The sequence below is a fragment of the Heterodontus francisci genome, unplaced genomic scaffold (assembly GCF_036365525.1).
Source record: "Heterodontus francisci isolate sHetFra1 unplaced genomic scaffold, sHetFra1.hap1 HAP1_SCAFFOLD_524, whole genome shotgun sequence".
Classification (NCBI taxonomy): Eukaryota; Metazoa; Chordata; class Chondrichthyes; order Heterodontiformes; family Heterodontidae; genus Heterodontus; species Heterodontus francisci.
This window is the reverse complement of record NW_027140348.1, coordinates 661,067-683,693: the sequence shown is the minus strand read 5'-3', so window position 1 is coordinate 683,693 and position 22,627 is coordinate 661,067. Positions and strand designations below refer to the sequence as shown.

The 22,627-nt window shown below is 42.0% G+C and overlaps 1 protein-coding gene across 1 annotated transcript in view; it reads right to left on the bottom strand.

Moving 5' to 3' along the window:
- LOC137359320 (E3 ubiquitin ligase RNF157-like) overlaps positions 1 to 22,383 on the bottom strand; it is a 335,606-nt gene extending 313,223 nt beyond the window's left edge. Inside the window, exon 1 of the mRNA XM_068025346.1 lies at positions 22,272 to 22,383. Within this exon, the coding sequence (XP_067881447.1) occupies positions 22,272 to 22,359 (88 nt within the window). The 5' untranslated portion in view covers positions 22,360 to 22,383. The remainder of the gene's footprint in view (positions 1 to 22,271) is intronic.
- Between the last annotated feature and the right edge of the window lie 244 nt (positions 22,384 to 22,627).

Genomic DNA, 22,627 nt, shown 5'->3' with positions numbered 1-22,627 from the left:
CCGGTGATAATTCTATCTGATCTCCCGGTTACAATTGTATCTGATCTCCCGGTTACAATTGTATCTGATCTCCCGGTGACAATTGTATCTGATCTCCCGGTTACAATTGTATCTGATCTCCCGGTTACAATTGTATCTGATCTCCCAGTGATAATTATCTCTGATCTCCCGGTTACAATTGTATCTGATCTCCCGGTTACAATTGTATCTGATCTCCCGGTTACAATTGTATCTGATCTCCCGGTTACAATTGTATCTGATCTCCCGGTTACAATTCTATCTGATCTCCCGGTGATAATTCTATCTGATCTCCCGGTTACAATTGTATCTGATCTCCCGGTTACAATTGTATCTGATCTCCCGGTTACAATTCTATCTGATCTCCCGGTTACAATTGTATATGATCTCCCGGTGATAATTGTATCTGATCTCCCGGTGATAATTGTATCTGATCTCCCGGTGATAATTCTATCTGATCTCCCGGTTCCAATTGTATCTGATCTCCCGTGATAATTGTATCTGATCTCCCGGTTACAATTGTATCTGATCTCCCGGTGATAATTCTATCTGATCTCCCGGTTACAATTGTATCTGATCTCCCGGTGATAATTCTATCTGATCTCCCGGTGATAATTGTATCTGATCTCCCGGTTACAATTGTATCTGATCTCCCGGTTACAATTGTATCTGATCTCCCGGTGATAATTGTATCTGATCTCCCGGTGATAATTGTATCTGATCTCCCGGTTACAATTGTTTCTGATCTCCCGGTGATAATTGTATCTGATCTCCCGGTGATAATTGTATCTGATCTCCCGGTGATAATTGTATCTGATCTCCCGGTGATAATTGAATCTGATTTCCCGGTTACAATTGTATCTGATCTCCCGGTGATAATTGTATCTGATCTCCTGGTTACAATTGTATCTGATCTCCCGGTGATAATTGTATCTGATCTCCCGGTGATAATTGTATCTGATCTCCCGGTGATAATTCTATCTGATCTCCCGGTTCCAATTGTATCTGATCTCCCGGTGATAATTGTATCTGATCTCCCGGTTACAATTGTATCTGATCTCCCGGTGATAATTCTATCTGATCTCCCGGTTACAATTGTATCTGATCTCCCGGTTACAATTCTATCAGATCTCCCGGTTACAATTCTATCTGATCTCCCGGTTACAATTGTATCTGATCTCCCGGTTACAATTGTATCTGATCTCCCGGTTACAATTGTATCTGATCTCCCGGTTACAATTGTATTTGATCTCCCGGTGATAATTCTATCTGATCTCCCGGTTACAATTGTATCTGATCTCCCGGTGATAATTCTATCTGATCTCCCGGTTACTATTGTATCTGATCTCCCGGTTACAATTGTATCTGATCTCCCGGTGATAATTCTATCTGATCTCCCGGTTACAATTGTATCTGATCTCCCGGTGATAATTGTATCTGATCTCCCGGTTACAATTGTATCTGATCTCCTGGTGACAATTGTATCTGATCTCCCGGTTACAATTGTATCTGATCTCCCGGTTATAATTCTATCTGATCTCCCGGTTACAAATGTATCTGACCTCCCGGTTACAATTGTATCTGATCTCCCGGTGATATTTGTATCTGATCTCCCGGTTACAATTGTATCTGATCTCCCGGTGATAATTCTATCTGATCTCCCGGTTACAATTGTATCTGATCTCCCGGTGATAATTCTATCAGATCTCCCGGTTACAATTGTATCTGATCTCCCGGTTACAATTGTATCTGATCTCCCGGTGATAATTCTATCTGATCTCCCGGTTACAATTCTATCTGATCTCCCGGTGATAATTCTATCTGATCTCCCGGTTACAATTGTATCTGATCTCCCGGTTACAATTGTATCTGATCTCCCGGTGATAATTGTATCTGATCTCCCGGTTACAATTGTATCTGATCTCCTGGTGACAATTGTATCTGATCTCCCGGTTACAATTGTATCTGATCTCCCGGTTACAATTGTATCTGATCTCCCGGTGATAATTCTATCTGATCTCCCGGTTACAAATGTATCTGACCTCCCGGTTACAATTGTATCTGATCTCCTGGTGATAATTGTATCTGATCTCCCAGTTACAATTGTATCTGATCTCCCGGTGATAATTCTATCTGATCTCCCGGTTACAATTGTATCTGATCTCCCGGTGATAATTGTATCTGATCTCCCGGTTACAATTGTATCTGATCTCCCGGTGATAATTCTATCAGATCTCCCGGTGATAATTCTATCTGATCTCCCGGTTACAATTGCATCAGATCTCCCGCTGATAATTCTGTCTGATCTCCCGGTTACAATTGTATCTGATCTCCTGGTGATAATTGTATCTGATCTCCCGGTTACAATTGTATCTGATCTCCCGGTGATAATTCTATCTGATCTCCCGGTTACAAATGTATCTGATCTCCCGGTGATAATTCTATCTGATCTCCCGGTTACAATTGTATCTGATCTCCCGGTTACAATTGTATCTGATCTCCCGGTTACAATTCTATCTGATCTCCCGGTTACAATTGTATCTGATCTCCCGGTTACAATTGTATCTGATCTCCCGGTGATAATTCTATCTGTTCTCCCGGTTACAATTGTATCTGATCTCCCGGTTACAAATCTATCTGATCTCCCGGTTACAATTGTATCTGATCTCCCGGTTACAATTGTATCTGATCTCCCGGTTACAATTGTATCTGATCTCCCGGTTACAATTGTATCTGATCTCCCGGTGATAATTGTATCTGATCTCCCGGTTACAATTGTATCTGATCTCCTGGTGATAATTCTATCTGATCTCCCGGTTACAATTGTATCTGATCTCCCGGTGATAATTCTATCTGATCTCCCGGTTACAATTGTATCTGATCTCCCGGTGATAATTCGATTTGATCTCCCGGTTACAATTGTATCTGATCTCCCGGTGATAATTCTATCTGATCTCCTGGTTACAATTGCATCCGATCTCCCGGTGATAGTTGTATCTGATCTCCCGGTGATAATTCTATCTGATCTCCCGGTTACAATTGTATCTGATCTCCCGGTGATAATTGTATCAGATCTCCCGGTTACAATTGTATCTGATCTCCCGGTTACAATTGTATCTGATCTCCCGGTGATAATTGTATCTGATCTCCCGGTTACAATTGTATATGATCTCCCGGTTACAATTGTATCTGATCTCCCGGTGATAATTGTATCTGATCTCCCGGTTAAAATTGTATCTGATCTCCCAGTGACAATTGTATCTGATCTCCCGGTTACAATTGTATCTGATCTCCCGGTGACAATTGTATCTGATCTCCCGGTTACAATTGTATCTGATCTCCCGGTGACAATTGTATCTGATCTCCCGGTTACAATTGTATCTGATCTCCCGGTTACAATTGTATCTGATCTCCCGGTGATAATTCTATCTGATCTCCCGGTTACAATTGTATCTGATCTCCCGGTGATAATTCTATCTGATCTCCCGGTTACAATTGTATCTGATCTCCCGGTGATAATTCGATTTGATCTCCCGGTTACAATTGTATCTGATCTCCCGGTGATAATTCTATCTGATCTCCCGGTGATAATTCTATCTGATCTCCCGGTTACAATTGTATCCGATCTCCCGGTGATAACTGTATCTGATCTCCCGGTTACAATTGTATCTGATCTCCCGGTTACAATTGTATCTGATCTCCCGGTGATAATTGTATCTGATCTCCCGGTGATAATTGTATCTGATCTCCCGGTTACAATTGTATCTGATCTCCCGGTGATAATTGTATCTGATCTCCCGGTGATAATTGTATCTGATCTCCCGGTTACAATTGTATCTCATCTCCCGGTGATAATTGTATCTGATCTACCGGTTACAATTGTATCTGATCTCCCGGTGATAATTGTATCTGATCTCCCGGTGATAATTGTATCTGATCTCCCGGTGATAATTGTATCTGATCTCCCGGTGATAATTCTGTCTGATCTCCCGGTGATAATTCTATCTGATCTCCCGGTTCCAATTGTATCTGATCTCCCGGTGATAATTGTATCTGATCTCCCGGTTACAATTGTATCTGATCTCCCGGTGATAATTGTATCTGATCTCCCGGTTACAATTGTATCTGATCGCCCGGTTCCAATTGTATCTGATCTCCCGGTTACAATTGTATCTGATCTCCCGGTGATAATTGTATCTGATCTCCCGGTGATAATTGTATCTGATCTCCCGGTTACAATTGTATCTCATCTCCCGGTGATAATTGTATCTGATCTACCGGTTACAATTGTATCTGATCTCCCGGTGATATTTGTATCTGATCTCCCGGTGATAATTGTATCTGATCTCCCGGTGATAATTGTATCTGATCTCCCGGTGATAATTCTGTCTGATCTCCCGGTGATAATTCTATCTGATCTCCCGGTTCCAATTGTATCTGATCTCCCGGTGATAATTGTATCTGATCTCCCGGTTACAATTGTATCTGATCTCCCGGTGATAATTGTATCTGATCTCACGGTTACAATTGTATCTGATCGCCCGGTTCCAATTGTATCTGATCTCCCGGTTACAATTGTATCTGATCTCCCGGTGATAATTGTATCTGATCTCCCGGTGATAATTGTATCTGATCTCCCGGTGATAATTGTATCTGATCTCCCGGTGATAATTCTATCTGATCTCCCGGTTACAATTGTATCTGATCTCCCGGTGATAATTGTATCTGATCTCCCGGTTACAATTGTATCTGATCTCCCGGTGATAATTGTATCTGATCTCCCGGTTACAATTGTATCTGATCTCCCGGTGATAATTGTATCTGATCTCCCGGTGATAATTGTATCTGATCTCCCGGTGATAATTGTATCTGATCTCCCGGTTACAATTGTATCTGATCTCCCGGTGATAATTGTATCTGATGTCCCGGTTACAATTGTATCTGATCTCCCGGTGATAATTCTATCTGATCTCCCGGTGATAATTGTATCTGATCTCCCGGTGATAATTGTATCTGATCTCCCGGTGATAATTCTATCTGATCTCCCGGTTCCAATTGTATCTGATCTCCAGGTGATAATTGTATCTGATCTCCCGGTGATAATTCTATCTGATCTCCCGGTTACAATTGTATCTGATCTCCCGGTGATAATTGTATATGATCTCCCGGTTACAATTGTATCTGATCTCCCGGTGATAATTGTATCTGATCTCCCGGTGATAATTCTATCTGATCTCCCGGTTACAATTGTATCTGATCTCCTGGTGATAATTCTATCTGATCTCCCGGTTACAATTGTATCTGATCTCCCGGTGATAATTGTATCTGATCTCCCGGTTACAATTGTATCTGATCTCCCGGTTCCAATTGTATCTGATCTCCCGGTTCCAATTGTATCTGATCTCCCGGTTACAATTGTATCTGATCTCCCGGTGATAATTGTATCTGATCTCCCGGTTCCAATTGTATCTGATCTCCCGGTTCCAATTGTATCTGATCTCCCGGTTACAATTGTATCTGATCTCCCGGTTATAATTCTATCTGATCTCCCGGTTACAATTGTATCTGATCTCCCGGTTACAATTGGATCTGATCTCCCGGTGATAATTGTATCTGATCTCCCGGTTACAATTGTATCTGATCTCCCGGTGACAATTGTATCTGATCTCCCGGTTACAATTGTATCTGATCTCCCGGTGATAATTGTATCTGATCTCCCGGTTACAATTGTATCTGATCTCCCGGTGATAATTGTATCTGATCTCCCGGTGACAATTGTATCTGATCTCCCGGTGATAATTGTATCTGATCTCCCGGTTACAATTGTATCTGATCTCCCGGTTACAATTGTATCTGATCTCCCGGTGATAATTGTATCTGATCTCCCGGTTACAATTGTATCTGATCTCCCGGTGATAATTGTATCTGATCTCCCGGTTACAATTGTATCTGATCTCCCGGTTACAATTGTATCTGATCTCCCGGTGATAATTCTATCTGATCTCCCGGTTACAATTGTATCTGATCTCCCGGTTTCAATTGAATCTGATCTCCCGGTGATAATTGTATCTGATCTCCCGGTTACAATTGTATCTGATCTCCCGGTGATAATTGTATCTGATCTCCCGGTTACAATTGTATCTGATCTCCCGGTTACAATTGTATCTGATCTCCCGGTTACAATTGTATCTGATCTCCCGGTTACAATTGTATCTGATCTCCCGGTGATAATTCTATCTGATCTCCCGGTTACAATTGTATCTGATCTCCCGGTTACAATTGTATCTGATCTCCCGGTTACAATTGTATCTGATCTCACGGTTACAATTGTATCTGATCTCCCGGTGATAGTTCTATCTGATCTCCCGGTTACAATTGTATCTGATCTCCCGGTTACAATTGTATCTGATCTCCCGGTTACAATTGTATCTGATCTCCCGGTGATAATTGTATCTGATCTCCCGGTGATAATTCTATCTGATCTCACGGTTACAATTGTATCTGATCTCCCGGTGATAGTTCTATCTGATCTCCCGGTTACAATTGTATCTGATCTCCCGGTGATAGTTCTATCTGATCTCCCGGTTACAATTGTATCTGATCACCCGGTTACAATTGTATCTGATCTCAAGGTTACAATTCTATCTGATCTCCCGGTTACAATTGTATCTGATCTCCCGGTTACAATTGTATCTGATCTCCCGGTGATAATTCTATCTGATCTCCCGGTTACAATTGTATCTGATCTCCCGGTTACAATTGTATCTGATCTCCCGGTTACAATTGTATCTGATCTCCCGGTTACAATTCTATCTGATCTTCCGGTGATAATTCTATCTGATCTCCCGGTTACAATTGTATCTGATCTCCCGGTTACAATTGTATCTGATCTCCCGGTTACAATTCTATCTGATCTCCCGGTTACAATTGTATCTGATCTCCCGGTGATAATTGTATCTGATCTCCCGGTTACAATTGTATCTGATCTCCCGGTTACAATTGTATCTGATTTCCCGGTGATAATTGTATCTGATCTCCCGGTTACAATTGTATCTGATCTCCCGGTTACAATTGTATCTGATCTCCCGGTGATAATTGTATCTGATCTCCCGGTGATAATTGTATCTGATCTCCCGGTTACAATTGTATCTGATCTCCCGGTTACAATTGTATCTGATCTCCCGGTGATAATTGTATCTGATCTCCCGGTTACAATTGTATCTGATCTCCCGGTTACAATTGTATCTGATCTCCCGGTGATAATTGTATCTGATCTCCCGGTGATAATTGTATCTGATCTCCCGGTTACAATTGTATCTGATCTCCCGGTGATAATTGTATCTGATCTCCCGGTGATAATTGTATCTGATCTCCCGGTTACAATTGTATCTGATCTCCCGGTGATAATTGTATCTGATCTCCCGGTTACAATTGTATCTGATCTCCCGGTGATAATTCTATCTGATCTCCCGGTGATAATTGTATCTGATCTCCCGGTTACAATTGTATCTGATGTCCCGGTTACAATTGTATCTGATCTCCCGGTGATAATTCTATCTGATCTCCCGGTTACAATTGTATCTGATCTCCCGGTTACAATTGTATCTGATCTCCCGGTTACAATTGTATCTGATCTCCCGGTGATAATTGTATCTGATCTCCCGGTTACAATTGTATCTGATCTCCCGGTTACAATTGTATCTGATCTCCCGGTGATAATTGTATCTGATCTCCCGGTTACAATTGTATCTGATCTCCCGGTGATAATTGTATCTGATCTCCCGGTGATAATTGTATCTGATCTCCCGGTTACAATTGTATCTGATCTCCCGGTGATAATTGTATCTGATCTCCCGGTGATAATTGTATCTGATCTCCCGGTTACAATTGTATCTGATCTCCCGGTTACAATTGTATCTGATCTCCCGGTGATAATTGTATCTGATCTCCCGGTTACAATTGTATCTGATCTCCCGGTTACAATTGTATCTGATCTCCCGGTGATAATTGTATCTGATCTCCAGGTGATAATTGTATCTGATCTCCCGGTTACAATTGTATCTGATCTCCCGGTTACAATTGTATCTGATCTCCCGGTGATAATTGTATCTGATCTCCCGGTGATAATTGTATCTGATCTCCCGGTTACAATTGTATCTGATCTCCCGGTGATAATTGTATCTGATCTCCCGGTTACAATTGTATCTGATCTCCCGGTGATAATTCTATCTGATCTCCCGGTGATAATTGTATCTGATCTCCCGGTTACAATTGTATCTGATCTCCCGGTTACAATTGTATCTGATCTCCCGGTGATAATTCTATCTGATCTCCCGGTTACAATTGTATCTGATCTCCCGGTTACAATTGTATCTGATCTCCCGGTTACAATTGTATCTGATCTCCCGGTGATAATTCTATCTGATCTCCCGGTTACAATTCTATCTGATCTCCCGGTTACAATTGTATCTGATCTCCCGGTTACAATTGTATCTGATCTCCCGGTGATAATTGTATCTGATCTCCCGGTGATAATTGTATCTGATCTCCCGGTGATAATTGTATCTGATCTCCCGGTGATAATTCTATCTGATCTCCCGGTGATAATTCTATCTGATCTCCCGGTGATAATTCTATCTGATCTCCCGGTGATAATTGTATCTGATCTCCCGGTTACAATTGTATCTGATCTCCCGGTGATAATTGTATCTGATCTCCCGGTTACAATTGTATCTGATCTCCCGGTGATAATTCTATCTGATCTCCCGGTGAGAATTCTATCTGATCTCCCGGTTACAATTGTATCTGATCTCCCGGTTACAATTGTATCTGATCTCCCGGTGATAATTGTATCTGATCTCCCGGTGATAATTGTATCTGATCTCCCGGTGATAATTGTATCTGATCTCCCGGTTACAATTCTATCTGATCTCCCGGTTACAATTGTAGCTGATCTCCCGGTTACAATTTTATCTGATCTCCCGGTGATAATTCTATCTGATCTCCCGGTGATAATTCTATCTGATCTCCCGGTGATAATTCTATCTGATCTCCCGGTGATAATTCTATCCGATCTCCCGGTTACAATTGTATCTGATCTCCCGGTTACAATTGTATCTGATCTCCCGGTGATAATTCTATCTGATCTCCCGGTGATAATTCTATCTGATCTCCCGGTTACAATTGTATCTGATCTCCCGGTTACAATTGTATCTGATCTCCCGGTTACAATTCTATCTGATCTCCCGGTTACAATTGTATCTGATCTCCCGGTGATAATTGTATCTGATCTCCCGGTTACAATTGTATCTGATCTCCCGGTGATAATTCTATCTGATCTCCCGGTGATAATTGTATCTGATCTCCCGGTTACAATTGTATCTGATCTCCCGGTTACAATTGTATCTGATCTCCCGGTGATAATTCTATCTGATCTCCCGGTGATAATTGTATCTGATCTCCCGGTTACAATTGTATCTGATCTCCCGGTTACAATTGTATCTGATCTCCCGGTGATAATTGTATCTGATCTCCCGGTGATAATTGTATCTGATCTCCCGGTGATAATTGTATCTGATCTCCCGGTTACAATTGTATCTGATCTCCTGGTTATAATTGTATCTGATCTCCCGGTTACAATTGTATCTGATCTCCTGGTTATAATTGTATCTGATCTCCCGGTTACAATTGTATCTGATCTCCCGGTTACAATTGTATCTGATCTCCCGGTGATAATTGTATCTGATCTCCCGGTGATAATTGTATCTGATCTCCCGGTGATAATTGTATCTGATCTCCCGGTTACAATTGTATCTGATCTCCCGGTGATAATTGTATCTGATCTCCCGGTGATAATTGTATCTGATCTCCCGGTTACAATTGTATCTGATCTCCCGGTGATAATTGTATCTGATCTCCCGGTGATAATTGTATCTGATCTCCCGGTTACAATTGTATCTGATCTCCCGGTTACAATTGTATCTGATCTCCCGGTGATAATTGTATCTGATCTCCCGGTGATAATTGTATCTGATCTCCCGGTGATAATTGTATCTGATCTCCCGGTGATAATTCTATCTGATCTCCCGGTGATAATTCTATCTGATCTCCCGGTGATAATTCTATCTGATCTCCCGGTGATAATTGTATCTGATCTCCCGGTTACAATTGTATCTGATCTCCCGGTGATAATTGTATCTGATCTCCCGGTTACAATTGTATCTGATCTCCCGGTGATAATTCTATCTGATCTCCCGGTGATAATTCTATCTGATCTCCCGGTTACAATTGTATCTGATCTCCCGGTTACAATTGTATCTGATCTCCCGGTGATAATTGTATCTGATCTCCCGGTGATAATTGTATCTGATCTCCCGGTGATAATTGTATCTGATCTCCCGGTTACAATTCTATCTGATCTCCCGGTTACAATTGTATCTGATCTCCCGGTTACAATTTTATCTGATCTCCCGGTGATAATTCTATCTGATCTCCCGGTGATAATTCTATCTGATCCCCCGGTGATAATTCTATCTGATCTCCCGGTGATAATTCTATCCGATCTCCCGGTTACAATTGTATCTGATCTCCCGGTTACAATTGTATCTGATCTCCCGGTGATAATTCTATCTGATCTCCCGGTGATAATTCTATCTGATCTCCCGGTTACAATTGTATCTGATCTCCCGGTTACAATTGTATCTGATCTCCCGGTTACAATTCTATCTGATCTCCCGGTTACAATTGTATCTGATCTCCCGGTGATAATTGTATCTGATCTCCCGGTTACAATTGTATCTGATCTCCCGGTGATAATTCTATCTGATCTCCCGGTGATAATTGTATCTGATCTCCCGGTTACAATTGTATCTGATCTCCCGGTTACAATTGTATCTGATCTCCCGGTGATAATTCTATCTGATCTCCCGGTGATAATTGTATCTGATCTCCCGGTGATAATTCTATCCGATCTCCCGGTTACAATTGTATCTGATCTCCCGGTTACAATTGTATCTGATCTCCCGGTGATAATTGTATCTGATCTCCCGGTGATAATTCTATCTGATCTCCCGGTTACAATTGTATCTGATCTCCCGGTTACAATTGTATCTGATCTCCCGGTTACAATTGTATCTGATCTCCCGGTGATAATTGTATCTGATCTCCCGGTGATAATTCTATCCGATCTCCCGGTAAACAATTGTATCCGATCTCCCGGTTACAATTGTATCTGATCTCCCGGTTACAATTGTATCTGATCTCCCGGTTACAATTGTATCTGATCTCCCGGTGATAATTGTATCTGATCTCCCGGTGATAATTCTATCCGATCTCCCGGTTACAATTGTATCTGATCTCCCGGTTACAATTGTATCTGATCTCCCGGTGATAATTGTATCTGATCTCCCGGTGATAATTGTATCTGATCTCCCGGTGATAATTCTATCCGATCTCCCGGTTACAATTGTATCTGATCTCCCGGTGATAATTGTATCTGATCTCCCGGTGATAATTCTATCCGATCTCCCGGTTACAATTGTATCTGATCTCCCGGTTACAATTGTATCTGATCTCCCGGTGATAATTGTATCTGATCTCCTGGTGATAATTCTATCTGATCTCCCGGTGATAATTGTATTTGATCTCCCGGTGATAATTGTATCTGATCTCACGGTTACAATTGTATCTGATCTCCCGGTGATAATTGTATCTGATCTCCCGGTGATAATTGTATCTGATCTCACGGTTACAATTGTATCTGATCTCCCGGTGATAATTCTATCTGATCTCCCGGTGATAATTGTATCTGATCTCACGGTTACAATTGTATCAGATCTCCCGGTGATAATTGTATCTGATCTCTCGGTGATAATTGTATCTGATCTCACGGTTACAATTGTATCTGATCTCCCGGTGATAATTGTATCTGATCTCCCGGTTACAATTGTATCTGATCTCCCGGTGATAATTGTATCTGATCTCACGGTTACAATTGTATCTGATCTCCCGGTGATAATTGTATCTGATCTCCCGGTGATAATTGTATCTGATCTCACGGTTACAATTGTATCTGATCTCCCGGTGATAATTGTATCTGATCTCCCGGTGATAATTGTATCTGATCTCACGGTTACAACTGTATCTGATCTCCCGGTTACAATTGTATCTGATCTCCCGGTTACAATTGTATCTGATCTCCCGGTTACAATTGTATCTGATCTCCCGGTGATAATTGTATCTGATCTCACGGTTACAATTGTATCTGATCTCACGGTTACAATTGTATCTGATCTCCCGGTTACAATTGTATCTGATCTCCCGGTTACAATTGTATCTGATCTCCCGGTTACAATTGTATCTGATCTCCCGGTGATAATTGTATCTGATCTCCCGGTTACAATTGTATCTGATCTCCCGGTGATAATTGTATCTGATCTCCCGGTTACAATTGTATCTGATCTCCCGGTTACAATTGTATCTGATCTCCCGGTGATAATTGTATCTGATCTCCCGGTTACAATTGTATCTGATCTCCCGGTTACAATTGTATCTGATCTCCCGGTTACAATTGTATCTGATCTCCCGGTGATAATTGTATCTGATCTCCCGGTTACAATTGTATCTGATCTCCCGGTTACAATTGTATCTGATCTCCCGGTTATAATTCTATCTGATCTCCCGGTTACAATTGTATCTGATCTCCCGGTTACAATTGTATCTGATCTCCCGGTGATAATTGTATCTGATCTCCCGGTTACAATTGTATCTGATCTCCCGGTGCTAATTGTATCTGATCTCCCGGTTACAATTGTATCTGATCTCCCGGTTACAATTGTATCTGATCTCCCGGTTACAATTGTATCTGATCTCCCGGTTACAATTGTATCTGATCTCCCGGTGATAATTGTATCTGATCTCACGGTTACAATTGTATCTGATCTCCCGGTGATAATTGTATCTGATCTCCCGGTTACAATTGTATCTGATCTCCCGGTGATAATTGTATCTGATCTCCCGGTTACAATTGTATCTGATCTCCCGGTGATAATTCTATCTGATCTCCCGGTTCCAATTGTATCTGATCTCCCGGTTACAATTGTATCTGATCTCCCGGTGATAATTGTATCTGATCTCCCGGTTACAATTGTATCTGATCTCCCGGTGATAATTGTATCTGATCTCACGGTTACAATTGTATCTGATCTCCCGGTGATAATTGTATCTGATCTCCCGGTTACAATTGTATCTGATCTCCCGGTGATAATTGTATCTGATCTCCCGGTTACAATTGTATCTGATCTCCCGGTGATAATTGTATCTGATCTCACGGTTACAATTGTATCTGATCTCCCGGTGACAATTGTATCTGATCTCCCGGTGATAATTCTATCTGATCTCCCGGTTCCAATTGTATCTGATCTCCCGGTTACAATTGTATCTGATCTCCCGGTGATAATTGTATCTGATCTCCCGGTTACAATTGTATCTGATCTCCCGGTTACAATTGTATCTGATCTCCCGGTGATAATTGTATCTGATCTCCCGGTGATAATTGTATCTGATCTCCCGGTGATAATTCTATCTGATCTCCCGGTTACAATTGTATCTGATCTCCCGGTTACAATTGTATCTGATCTCCCGGTGATAATTGTATCTGATCTCCCGGTGATAATTGTATCTGATCTCCCGGTTACAATTGTATCTGATCTCCCGGTGATAATTGTATCTGATCTCCCGGTGATAATTCTATCTGATCTCCCGGTTACAATTGTATCTGATCTCCCGGTTACAATTGTATCTGATCTCCCGGTGATTATTGTATCTGATCTCCCGGTGATAATTGTATCTGATCTCCCGGTTACAATTGTATCTGATCTCCCGGTGATAATTGTATCTGATCTCCCGGTGATAATTCTATCTGATCTCCCGGTTACAATTGTGTCTGATCTCCCGGTTACAATTGTATCTGATCTCCCGGTGATAATTGTATCTGATCTCCCGGTGATAATTGTATCTGATCTCCCGGTGATAATTCTATCTGATCTCCCGGTTACAATTGTATCTGATCTCACGGTTACAATTGTATCTGATCTCCCGGTTACAATTGTATCTGATCTCACGGTTACAATTGTATCTGATCTCCCGGTGATAATTCTATCTGATCTCCCGGTTCCAATTGTATCTGATCTCCCGGTTACAATTGTATCTGATCTCCCGGTGATAATTGTATCTGATCTCCCGGTTACAATTGTATCTGATCTCCCGGTGACAATTGTATCTGATCTCCCGGTTACAATTGTATCTGATCTCCCGGTTACAATTGTATCTGATCTCCCGGTGATAATTGTATCTGATCTCCCGGTGACAATTGTATCTGATCTCCCGGTGATAATTGTATCTGATCTCCCGGTTACAATTGTATCTGATCTCCCGGTGATAATTCTATCTGATCTCCCGGTGATAATTGTATCTGATCTCCCGGTTACAATTGTATCTGATCTCCCGGTGATAATTGTGTCTGATCTCCCGGTTACAATTGTATCTGATCTCCCGGTTACAATTGTATCTGATCTCCCGGTGATAATTGTATCTGATCTCCCGGTTACAATTGTATCTGATCTCCCGGTGATAATTCTATCTGATCTCCCGGTGATAATTGTATCTGATCTCCCGGTGATAATTGTATCTGATCTCCCGGTTACAATTGTATCTGATCTCCCGGTTACAATTGTATCTGATCTCCCGGTGATAATTGTATCTGATCTCCCGGTGATAATTGTATCTGATCTCCCGGTTACAATTGTATCTGATCTCCCGGTGATAATTCTATCTGATCTCCCGGTGATAATTCTATCTGATCTCCCGGTGATAATTGTATCTGATCTCCCGGTTACAATTGTATCTGATCTCCCGGTGATAATTGTATCTGATCTCCCGGTTACAATTGTATCTGATCTCCCGGTGATAATTGTATCTGATCTCCCGGTGATAATTGTATCTGATCTCCCGGTGATAATTCTATCTGATCTCCCGGTTACAATTGTATCTGATCTCCCGGTGATAATTCTATCTGACCTCCCGGTTACAATTGTATCTGATCTCCCGGTTACAATTGTATCTGATCTCCCGGTGATAATTCTATCTGATCTCCCGGTTACAATTGTATCTGATCTCCCGGTGATAATTCTATCTGATCTCCCGGTTACAATTGTATCTGATCTCCCGGTTACAATTGTATCTGATCTCCCGGTGATAATTGTATCTGATCTCCCGGTGATAATTCTATCTGATCTCCCGGTTACAATTGTATCTGATCTCCCGGTGACAATTCTATCTGATCTCCCGGTGACAATTGTATCTGATCTCCCGGTGATAATTGTATCTGATCTCCCGGTGATAATTCTATCTGATCTCCCGGTTACAATTGTATCTGATCTCCCGGTGATAATTCTATCTGACCTCCCGGTTACAATTGTATCTGATCTCCCGGTTACAATTGTATCTGATCTCCCGGTTACAATTGTATCTGATCTCCCGGTTACAATTGTATCTGATCTCCCGGTGATAATTGTATCTGATCTCCCGGTGATAATTCTATCTGATCTCCCGGTTACAATTGTATCTGATCTCCCGGTGACAATTCTATCTGATCTCCCGGTGACAATTGTATCTGATCTCCCGGTGATAATTGTATCTGATCTCCCGGTGATAATTCTATCTGATCTCCCGGTTACAATTGTATCTGATCTCCCGGTTACAATTGTATCTGATCTCCCGGTGATAATTGTATCTGATCTCCCGGTGATAATTGTATCTGATCTCCCGGTTACAATTGTATCTGATCTCCCGGTGATAATTCTATCTGATCTCCCGGTGACAATTCTATCTGATCTCCCGGTGATAATTGTATCTGATCTCCCGGTTACAATTGTATCTGATCTCCCGGTGATAATTGTATCTGATCTCCCGGTGATAATTCTATCTGATCTCCCGGTTACAATTGTATCTGATCTCCCGGTTACAATTGTATCTGATCTCCCGGTGATAATTGTATCTGATCTCCCGGTGATAATTGTATCTGATCTCCCGGTTACAATTGTATCTGATCTCCCGGTGATAATTGTATCTGATCTCCCGGTTACAATTGTATCTGATCTCCCGGTTACAATTGTATCTGATCTCCCGGTTACAATTGTATCTGATCTCCCGGTGATAATTGTATCTGATCTCCCGGTTACAATTGTATCTGATCTCCCGGTGATAATTGTATCTGATTTCCCGGTTACAATTGTATCTGATCTCCCGGTTACAATTGTATCTGATCTCCCGGTTACAATTGTATCTGATCTCCCGGTGATAATTGTATCTGATCTCCCGGTTACAATTGTATCTGATCTCCCAGTTACAATTGTATCTGATCTCCCGGTTACAATTGTATCTGATCTCCCGGTGATAATTCTATCTGATCTCCCGGTGACAATTCTATCTGATCTCCCGGTGATAATTGTATCTGATCTCCCAGTTACAATTGTATCTGATCTCCCGGTGATAATTGTATCTGATCTCCCGGTGATAATTCTATCTGATCTCCCGGTTACAATTGTATCTGATCTCCCGGTTACAATTGTATCTGATCTCCCGGTGATAATTGTATCTGATCTCCCGGTGATAATTGTATCTGATCTCCCGGTTACAATTGTATCTGATCTCCCGGTGATAATTGTATCTGATCTCCCGGTGATAATTGTATCTGATCTCCCGGTTACAATTGTATCTGATCTCCCGGTTACAATTGTATCTGATCTCCCGGTTACAATTGTATCTGATCTCCCGGTGATAATTGTATCTGATCTCCCGGTGATAATTCTATCTGATCTCCCGGTTACAATTGTATCTGATCTCCCGGTGATAATTCTATCTGATCTCCCGGTTACAATTGTATCTGATCTCCCGGTGATAATTCTATCTGATCTCCCGGTGATAATTGTATCTGATCTCCCGGTTACAATTGTATCTGATCTCCCGGTGATAATTCTATCTGATCTCCCGGTTACAATTGTATCTGATCTCCCGGTGATAATTCTATCTGATCTCCCGGTGATAATTGTATCTGATCTCCCGGTGATAATTGTATCTGATCTCCCGGTTACAATTGTAGCTGATCTCCCGGTGATAATTGTATCTGATCTCCCGGTTACAATTGTATCTGATCTCCCGGTGATAATTCTATCTGATCTCCCGGTGATAATTGTATCTGATCTCCCGGTGATAATTGTATCTGATCTCCCGGTTACAATTGTATCTGATCTCCCGGTGATAATTGTATCTGATCTCCCGGTTACAATTGTATCTGATCTCCCGGTGATAATTGTATCTGATCTCCCGGTTACAATTGTATCTGATCTCCCGGTGATAATTGTATCTGATCTCCCGGTTACAATTGTATCTGATCTCCCGGTTACAATTGTATCTGATCTCCCGGTTACAATTGTATCTGATCTCCCGGTGATAATTGTATCTGATCTCCCGGTGATAATTCTATCTGATCTCCCGGTTACAATTGTATCTGATCTCCCGGTTACAATTGTATCTGATCTCCCGGTGATAATTGTATCTGATCTCCCGGTGATAATTGTATCTGATCTCCCGGTTACAATTGTATCTGATCTCCCGGTGATAATTGTATCTGATCTCCCGGTGACAATTGTATCTGATCTCCCGGTGATAATTGTATCTGATCTCCCGGTGATAATTCTCTCTGATCTCCCGGTGATAATTGTATCTGATCTCCCGGTGATAATTGTATCTGATCTCCCGGTGACAATTGTATCTGATCTCCCGGTGATAATTGTATCTGATCTCCCGGTGATAATTCTCTCTGATCTCCCGGTGATAATTGTATCTGATCTCCCGGTGATAATTCTATCTGATCTCCCGGTGATAATTGTATCTGATCTCCCGGTTACAATTGTATCTGATCTCCCGGTGATAATTGTATCTGATTTCCCGGTGATAATTGTATCTGATCTCCCGGTGATAATTGTATCTGATCTCCCGGTGATAATTGTATCTGATCTCCCGGTGATAATTCTATCTGATCTCCCGTGATAATTGTATCTGATCTCCCGGTTACAATTGTATCTGATCTCCCGGTGATAATTGTATCTGATTTCCCGGTGATAATTCTCTCTGATCTCCCGGTGATAATTGTATCTGATCTCCCGGTGATAATTGTATCTGATCTCCCGGTTACAATTGTATCTGATCTCCCGGTGATAATTGTATCTGATCTCCCGGTGATAATTCTCTCTGATCTCCCGGTGATAATTGTATCTGATCTCCCGGTGATAATTCTATCTGATCTCCCGGTGATAATTGTATCTGATCTCCCGGTTACAATTGTATCTGATCTCCCGGTGATAATTGTATCTGATTTCCCGGTGATAATTGTATCTGATCTCCCGGTGATAATTGTATCTGATCTCCCGGTGATAATTGTATCTGATCTCCCGGTGATAATTCTATCTGATCTCCCATGATAATTGTATCTGATCTCCCGGTTACAATTGTATCTGATCTCCCGGTGATAATTGTATCTGATTTCCCGGTGATAATTCTCTCTGATCTCCCGGTGATAATTGTATCTGATCTCCCGGTGATAATTGTATCTGATCTCCCGGTTACAATTGTATCTGATCTCCCGGTGATAATTGTATCTGATCTCCCGGTGATAATTCTCTCTGATCTCCCGGTGATAATTGTATCTGATCTCCCGGTGATAATTGTATCTGATCTCCCGGTTACAATTGTATCTGATCTCCCGGTGATAATTGTATCTGATCTCCCGGTGATAATTGTATCTGATCTCCCGGTTATAATTGTATCTGATCTCCCGGTTACAATTGTATCTGATCTCCCGGTGATAATTCTATCTGATCTCCCGTGATAATTGTATCTGATCTCCCGGTTACAATTGTATCTGATCTCCCGGTGATAATTCTATCTGATTTCCCGGTTACAATTGTATCTGATCTCCCGGTGATAATTGTATCTGATCTCCCGGTTACAATTGTATCTGATCTCCCGGTGATAATTCTATCTGATTTCCCGGTTACAATTGTATCTGATCTCCCGGTGATAATTGTATCTGATCTCCCGGTTACAATTGTATCTGATCTCCCGGTGATAATTGTATCTGATCTCCCGGTTACAATTGTATCTGATCTCCCGGTTACAATTGTATCTGATCTCCCGGTGATAATTCTATCTGATTTCCCGGTTACAATTGTATCTGATCTCCCGGTGATAATTGTATCTGATCTCCCGGTTACAATTGTATCTGATCTCCCGGTGATAATTGTATCTGATCTCCCGGTTACAATTGTATCTGATCTCCCGGTTACAATTGTATCTGATCTCCCGGTGATAATTCTATCTGATCTCCCGGTTACAATTGTATCTGATCTCCCGGTGATAATTCTATCTGATCTCCCGGTTACAATTGTATCTGATCTCACGGTTACAATTGTATCTGATCTCCCGGTGATAATTGTATCTGATCTCCTGGTTACAATTGTATCTGATCTCCCGGTGATAATTGTATCTGATCTCCCGGTTACAATTGTATCTGATCTCCCGGTGATAATTGTATCTGATCTCCCGGTTACAATTGTATCTGATCTCCCGGTGATAATTCTATCTGATTTCCCGGTTACAATTGTATCTGATCTCCCGGTGATAATTGTATCTGATCTCCCGGTTACAATTGTATCTGATCTCACGGTTACAATTGTATCTGATCTCCCGGTGATAATTGTATCTGATCTCCCGGTTACAATTGTATCTGATCTCCCGGTGATAATTGTATCTGATCTCCCGGTTACAATTGTATCTGATCTCCCGGTGATAATTCTATCTGATTTCCCGGTTACAATTGTATCTGATCTCCCGGTGATAATTGTATCTGATCTCCCGGTTACAATTGTATCTGATCTCCCGGTGATAATTGTATCTGATCTCCCGGTTACAATTGTATCTGATCTCCCGGTGATAATTCTATCTGATTTCCCGGTTACAATTGTATCTGATCTCCCGGTGATAATTGTATCTGATCTCCCGGTGATAATTGTATCTGATCTCCCGGTGATAATTGTATCTGATCTCCCGGTGATAATTGTATCTGATCTCCCGGTTACAATTGTATCTGATCTCCCGGTTACAATTGTATCTGATCTCCCGGTTACAATTGTATCTGATCTCCCGGTGATAATTGTATCTGATCTCCCGGTTACAATTGTATCTGATCTCCCGGTGATAATTGTATCTGATCTCCCGGTTACAATTGTATCTGATCTCCCGGTTACAATTGTATCTGATCTCCCGGTTACAATTGTATCTGATCTCCCGGTTACAATTGTATCTGATCTCCCGGTGATAATTGTATCTGATCTCCCGGTTACAATTGTATCTGATCTCCCGGTTACAATTGTATCTGATCTCCCGGTTACAATTGTATCTGATCTCCCGGTGATAATTGTATCTGATCTCCCGGTTACAATTGTATCTGATCTCCCGGTTACAATTGTATCTGATCTCCCGGTTACAATTGTATCTGATCTCCCGGTGATAATTGTATCTGATCTCCCGGTTACAATTGTATCTGATCTCCCGGTTACAATTGTATCTGATCTCCCGGTTACAATTGTATCTGATCTCCCGGTGATAATTGTATCTGATCTCCCGGTTACAATTGTATCTGATCTCCCGGTTACAATTGTATCTGATCTCCCGGTTACAATTGTATCTGATCTCCCGGTTACAATTGTATCTGATCTCCCGGTGACAATTGTATCTGATCTCCCGGTTACAATTGTATCTGATCTCCCGGTGATAATTGTATCTGATCTCCCGGTTACAATTGTATCTGATCTCCCGGTTACAATTGTATCTGATCTCCCGGTTACAATTGTATCTGATCTCCCGGTGATAATTGTATCTGATCTCCCGGTTACAATTGTATCTGATCTCCCGGTTACAATTGTATCTGATCTCCCGGTTACAATTGTATCTGATCTCCCGGTGATAATTGTATCTGATCTCCCGGTTACAATTGTATCTGATCTCCCGGTTACAATTGTATCTGATCTCCCGGTTACAATTGTATCTGATCTCCCGGTTACAATTGTATCTGATCTCCCGGTGATAATTGTATCTGATCTCCCGGTTACAATTGTATCTGATCTCCCGGTTACAATTGTATCTGATCTCCCGGTTACAATTGTATCTGATCTCCCGGTTACAATTGTATCTGATCTCCCGGTGATAATTGTATCTGATCTCCCGGTTACAATTGTATCTGATCTCCCGGTTACAATTGTATCTGATCTCCCGGTGATAATTGTATCTGATCTCCCGGTTACAATTGTATCTGATCTCCCGGTTACAATTGTATCTGATCTCCCGGTTACAATTGTATCTGATCTCCCGGTTACAATTGTATCTGATCTCCCGGTTACAATTGTATCTGATCTCCCGGTTACAATTGTATCTGATCTCCCGGTGATAATTCTATCTGATTTCCCGGTTACAATTGTATCTGATCTCCCGGTGATAATTCTATCTGATCTCCCGGTGATAATTGTATCTGATCTCCCGGTTACAATTGTATCTGATCTCCCGGTGATAATTCTCTCTGATCTCCCGGTGATAATTGTATCTGATCTCCCGGTTACAATTGTATCTGATCTCCCGGTGATAATTCTATCTGATTTCCCGGTTACAATTGTATCTGATCTCCCGGTGATAATTCTATCTGATCTCCCGGTGATAATTCTCTCTGATCTCCCGGTTACAATTGTATCTGTTCTCCCGGTTACAATTGTATCTGATCTCCCGGTGATAATTCTCTCTGATCTCCCGGTTACAATTGTATCTGATCTCCCGGTGATAATTCTATCTGATCTCCCGGTGATAATTCTCTCTGATCTCCCGGTGATAATTGTATCTGATCTCCCGGTGATAATTCTATCTGATCTCCCGGTGATAATTCTCTCTGATCTCCCGGTGATAATTGTATCTGATCTCCCGGTGATAATTCTATCTGATCTCCCGGTGATAATTCTCTCTGATCTCCCGGTGATAATTGTATCTGATCTCCCGGTGATAATTCTATCTGATCTCCCGGTGATAATTCTCTCTGATCTCTATTCATTCCCCTTTCCCGGGAGAAGCCCCGAGGCCCCGGTCTCTCTTACCGGATTTCGGGGGGTATCTGTACACCGAGCCCGGCGGGATGTCCAGCTCCTCCACCCCCGGGTCCTGGCGGCTGCTCAAGGCGCCCATCACCGACCCCGGATCCGAATCACAAACTGCAAACGCGCTCCGGGATCCGGATCCGGATCTCAATCCGCTTTCAGCCAGGTATCCGCAAAGCGCGTTCCCGAGTCCGCGGCCGCGGCGCGTCCCCGCCACGCACTTTAATCCCCAAAAAATTCACCCCAAACTAATTTCCATCTGGCTCTGGGTGGAAAAGGACAAGGTCACCCCCTCCCCCAGCCCTTCCAGCGGGGGAATTCCTGCAACAATATCAGCACCAAACCCCCAGCTTCAG